The sequence below is a fragment of the Petaurus breviceps genome, unplaced genomic scaffold, assembly GCF_028583685.1.
Source record: "Petaurus breviceps papuanus isolate PSGF00001 unplaced genomic scaffold, PetGlider_PUasm1.0 37, whole genome shotgun sequence".
NCBI lineage: Eukaryota > Metazoa > Chordata > Mammalia > Diprotodontia > Petauridae > Petaurus > Petaurus breviceps.
Genome location: NW_027186296.1, coordinates 47,016,599 through 47,021,789, shown reverse-complemented (window position 1 = coordinate 47,021,789; position 5,191 = coordinate 47,016,599). Strand labels below are relative to the sequence as shown.

At 34.9% G+C, this 5,191-nt stretch overlaps 1 protein-coding gene across 1 annotated transcript in view; it reads right to left on the bottom strand.

Annotated features, from left to right (window-relative positions):
* Positions 1 to 265: 265 nt before the first annotated feature.
* LOC138169186 (transient receptor potential cation channel subfamily M member 1) overlaps positions 266 to 5,191 on the bottom strand; it is a 77,154-nt gene continuing 72,228 nt past the window's right edge. The window contains exons 17-19 of the mRNA XM_069098409.1: positions 2,985 to 3,213; positions 1,157 to 1,279; positions 266 to 812 (exon numbers count right to left, since the gene is read on the bottom strand). Of these exons, the coding sequence (XP_068954510.1) occupies positions 636 to 812; positions 1,157 to 1,279; positions 2,985 to 3,213 (529 nt within the window). The 3' untranslated portion in view covers positions 266 to 635. The remainder of the gene's footprint in view (positions 813 to 1,156; positions 1,280 to 2,984; positions 3,214 to 5,191) is intronic.

Below are 5,191 nucleotides of genomic sequence, written 5' to 3'. Positions count from 1 at the left end.
AACATCAAATATAAGATAGACGTTATTGAACCTGAGAAAATCCCAAGTGCTTTGTTGGGAGTGCTCAATCTTAGGGTGGTCCCTGGGTAGTTGAGATCCTTCACAGAGAAAAAGTGAATTGTCTTCATTATGGCCTCAAATGTAAGTATAATATGCCTGACTTTCTGTTGAAATAAAGCCTATCCTGTATTTGATATATTGTCTGCTTAGGGGCTTCTATGGGAGATGAGGGACCAGTTTTTGTGAAGACCTAAGTATGAGCTAAATTCCTACATTCCCATGGAAACCCTTGGGTGAGACACAAGTCAAAAAGAGTATGGTTATTGAGAAACCTCTAAGGTTGAATACAGTTCATGGAAACCCAGAGCTTTGATTCTAGGCCAGTGGTTACATATATCATATGTTCTTCTAATGTGGATAATGCAATATTTGATTGCAGTTATGCCAAGTTCTTGCAACAATAAAAAATCTGGATTCCACTTTAATCAAATATATTAAATGCTCAATTTTATACTTTAGCTTAACTGAATTTCTAATAATATCCTGCTATTTAACACATTGTCTTAACATCAGTTTTCTTGATTCTAATTCATCTGAGTAGTCACTACTCAAAACTTATGAAATGACATAGACACTTAATAAATGTTCAATTTAATTAAATTGAAATAAGATTCCCTTACTGTGTAAAACCAGAATTTGACAATAGGGGCATTATAGAATTCACAAATCTTGGTTCCAATGGGAATACTCCTTTGCTTTTTGTTTCCATTCTCCTCATCCCCTTTTCTTGAGCTAGCATCAGCATTTGCATCCTAAAAAACAAAACAGAAAATGGACAAATTATAATGGATATATAATTATATTGCCAAGGGGGAAGCTACCTACCACTTCCCAAGATTTGTTTTCATGAACAGCAGACACTATGGTTCCTTATCAATGTAATCAAATCAATACTCTGAAGTTTTAACACTATTTGAACTTTCTTTCTAAAAAAACTATTTAAAAATGCCTCCCAAATCACATATATTTGCAGGCCCATGGTAATAAGTACCAAGAAAAAAAATAAAAATGAGTACTATATTATAGTCATACACGTATAATAATAGTAATAATAATAAAAAGAAAATAGTGTTACTATGTCATATCACTCACTGACCATATTCTCCTCTTCTTTTTCTTTGCCATCTTCATTTTCCTTTGATGTTTGATATGAAAAATCATCATAGGTGCGAAATTCCAAGAACAAAATTGTAGGGGGAAAAAGAATCCCCATTATAACCTATATAAGATGAGAAAGGTGTATATATGTAAACTCCCAGAATTCTTCCATATGTTGTCTTATTCTTAAAATGACAATTTATACTGGATAATGATAGTCTTTTAATTTAACTTTCAAAAATCACAATCAACCTCTGAAAGAACTTAGCATATGCATTCTAACCTCAGCTTCCTGTGGCTAGATTTGGGCTATTTGACAGAATTATTTAAAGTTAATTATTTTTGAAATAGAAATTTAACTTGTTGATGAATGGCAAATAGTGCTACTTTCTTAGCACAACTGCAAATCAAAGATATTCAGTGAAATAACAAAATAGGTAACTCTCACATGTAAAACTGTAAAAATTAACATTCCTTAGTAAGATGATCAAGAATGTTTTACAGAGTTGAATTACGGGTATAATGTGAGCATATGAGTAGTGGTCCATTTATTCAACTTAAAATGACTGATTTAATGTTGTTCAACAAGGGAAGGATTTTAATTAGTCACGGCCTAGAAGACAATAGGTTGCCATGCTCCTGAGAGCCAGTCTCATTGACATGCTTCTCAATGTTGCCTCTACAATAGTGAGGTTCCCTGCTTTCCCTTCCTCCAACACTCATTCAGGCCAGTTCCTTGAATTCAGTTTTGTTCCCAGAGTTGAAAACTGGCTTTTTATTCCTGATCTCTAAACTAGAATCAACAAAGACAAGGAGAGCCTATTTTAAATTGGAATCAAGCCTGTTGTGTTGAATTAACCGATTCTTATAGGAATCAAAGGGAAATTTGATACTTTTGTTTAATTTTTTTTCTTTTTGCACAATGGGAGAAACTGCTTCTCTACATATGTCATATGCATTCATTATACACAGAAGCATTCTGTGGAGCAGAAGTAATATCAACACAATAAAATTATAGTTACATGTGCCTTAGAGTCATTTTTTTTTTCATTTTTGAAGTTATTTATAAAATCAGTGCTTTATATATTACATAGGATTGCAGGTTTATAGTTAGACCTCAGAAGCCATCTAGTACAATTCCTCTATTTTACAGATAAGGAAACCAAACAGCTCTCTCAAGGTCACACAGGTAGTAAAGTGACAGAGGTGGGATTTCAACCCTTGCCTTTGGACTCCAGAGTCAGTATACTTTTCATTGTGACATATTGCTTCTATGCCAATGCCTGCTCAGATCTCTTCAAAGTTCTCTTAGTCTACCCAATTAAAACATTAACTAGAGGCATATAGTATAATTCTAGACTGGAGGAGACCTTAGTGATGTCCTTTTCCACTTCCTTCCTTTCACAGAGAAGGAAACTGAGACCCAGAGAAGTGATGTAACTTACTCAAAATTGTGCAACTAGTGAGCTATAGCAGCAAGTCATGAAGACAGGAACACTGAATGTGACCTGGAGCCCAGAGTGTGCTAGTAAGTGTTTTAATAAACCACTGGGGAGGAGGGATGTGTGCCCATGACATACTTTTAAATTTAATCTGCATTGTTGTTTTCTCTGTCACTTTCTTAAATTAAGACAATCAACAGAACAATAAATCAAACACTGATTTTGTAGCATCTGCAGATTTCCAAGGTGTAAATGCTCACACTGAAAATTTAACAATTGATATTGACAAATCTGTACAGTGGGTTGCAGCACTCCCCTTCCTGGAGATAGCTTGTTAATGAGTACCAGAGGCAAGCCTTCAACAGCTACATCAAAAAAAAATACCTTAAGACCTGGGTTTTTCCTCATCCGGAGCCGTCCCATCCACATATCTGTTAATAGCATTTGGCTACAGGTGTGGGCGATGAAGTCTCTGTGCTTGGCTGCCACAGCCAATTTCAGGCAAGTGGAGTTACTCCAGTTTTTTAGCTCATAGGTCAGGAGTTTCATAGCAATCTGTTCATCATGTTTATAGGACTGGTCCAACAGCTCAACAGCCAGCTGGCCAAAGTCTCTGAAGAAACAGAAATCAAGGTTTTGATCTTTTAAAAATTATAATTGTTATTAAGATGTCTGTTTGTAGGTAACAGAATCAGAGTAAAAGAATCTTGATATGTCAAGGCTACTTAGAGGTGATCTATGTCAAGCCCGCACTCAGTTTACAGAGTCCCTTCTCTAACATCCCTGACATATGGTCCTTCATCCTCTGCTTGAACACCATCATTAATGTGGGACTCACAACTTTAGGGACAACTAAACTTATTATTGGACAGTTCCAGATATTAGAAAGTCCTTGATACAAAGTATGCTTTTCTATAATTTCACATATTGGTTCTAATTATGCTTTATGGAGAAGCACTGGACAATCTACTCCCACTTCTATGTCTCAACTCCGTATATTTTAAGACATTCACTTAGTCTTCTCCTTCCCTTAAATTTCCCAAGTTCCTTTAATTCTTCTTTGTATGCATGGTTTCCAGACTCCTTACCATCCACATTACCCATTTCAGCTCAGTTTTCTTGCTTGTATGTCAGGAGCCAGGCCTATAAAATGCAAGCCTATAAAATGATTTGCACAGGCAGAGAAAAACCTTTGTGCAATAGAAGCAGAAAGATTCTGCATAGATTACATACTGTATGTACCTTTGGGAGTTGTTTAGAGTGATAGATGCTATGTATGGCTTCTCCCTGTCATTTTCCTATGCTTTGATTAGAAGTGTTCAAAATAGTATTTTTTAAGTCAGCAAAATTAGTTAAAACTAGATTTGAATTGTAGAAAGGACCTCTCTCTCTCTGCATAGCTACAAACCACAGACTATAGAACTAGAATGAACTTTTGAGATCATCTGGTTCTTCAAAATGAAGTTAGTTACCTTCAGAAAATTTATGTGTTATTACTGAAAATTCTGCCCATTTCTTTTTATGGTTCTTGTCGCAATAAAGTTTGACTTTACTATAGATTTTTCCTTCATATAAGTAACTACTTTTCCTATGTATTTATATTTTTATTTTATTCCTACTTTGCAAAATTACTTTCTAATAGCTTTCTGACAGCCCAGAAACTTTGCCTGAAGAATTATGTTTAAAAAATCACAGTTAGAAAATATTAGACCTTGGGCCTTGGAATTCAGTAGATATTTATTAAGCACCTTCAGTTGTGTAAGGCACTGCTATGTTACTGAGTTTTGCAAACCTGCGATGTTATTTGTAAAAGGAACTCCCAGTGGGAGAACTACCTATGCCAGTGTATAGAGACATCTACTTTTCAACTGATAAGTCATAGAGAAGTACCTGTGAAATTAGAGGTGTGAAGTGACTTGCCTAGAGTCACACAATTAATATGTGTCAAAGTCAAAACTTGACTCTAGGTCTTCCTGACACAGAGGTCAGAGTCCTATCCACTACAGCTACATTCTCTTCTAGTAATTGATCCATCAATCAATCAACAAACATTTATTAAGTGCCCTGGAGATATAAAGAAAAAAAAAAGTAAAATGGTCCCTTTCCTCAAGGAGCTTACATTCTACTGATATATCTCATACATCATATTAAAACAAAATTTTTAATGAAAAAATTTTAAGCATTAGCCTATGTGAGAAATATACTTTGCCTTAAATGAAAAAATGGAAGAACCGAAAACCAATTTTAATTATCTTGAAAACATCACTGAGCTACAGCCATAGTATAGGGTCAAGAATAGAGAGTCTGGGTCTGAATCCTAGTTCTTATGTGATCCTGTGATTTATGGCTTACTACTTCAGGGTTGGTGACGTTGGGCAAATCACTTTGCCTTTATGGACCTTCCTGTAAAGTGGGAAGATGGGACTGGCTGAGCCTAAGTTTTCTTCCAGATCTTAATACAATAATCTATATGAATAGGTTCAATTAGCTGATATTTATGTAGAACATTTAAATGCAAAGTGATATCTATAGATAGATAGATAGAGATAGATAGATAGATAGATAGATAGATAGATAGATAGATAGATAGA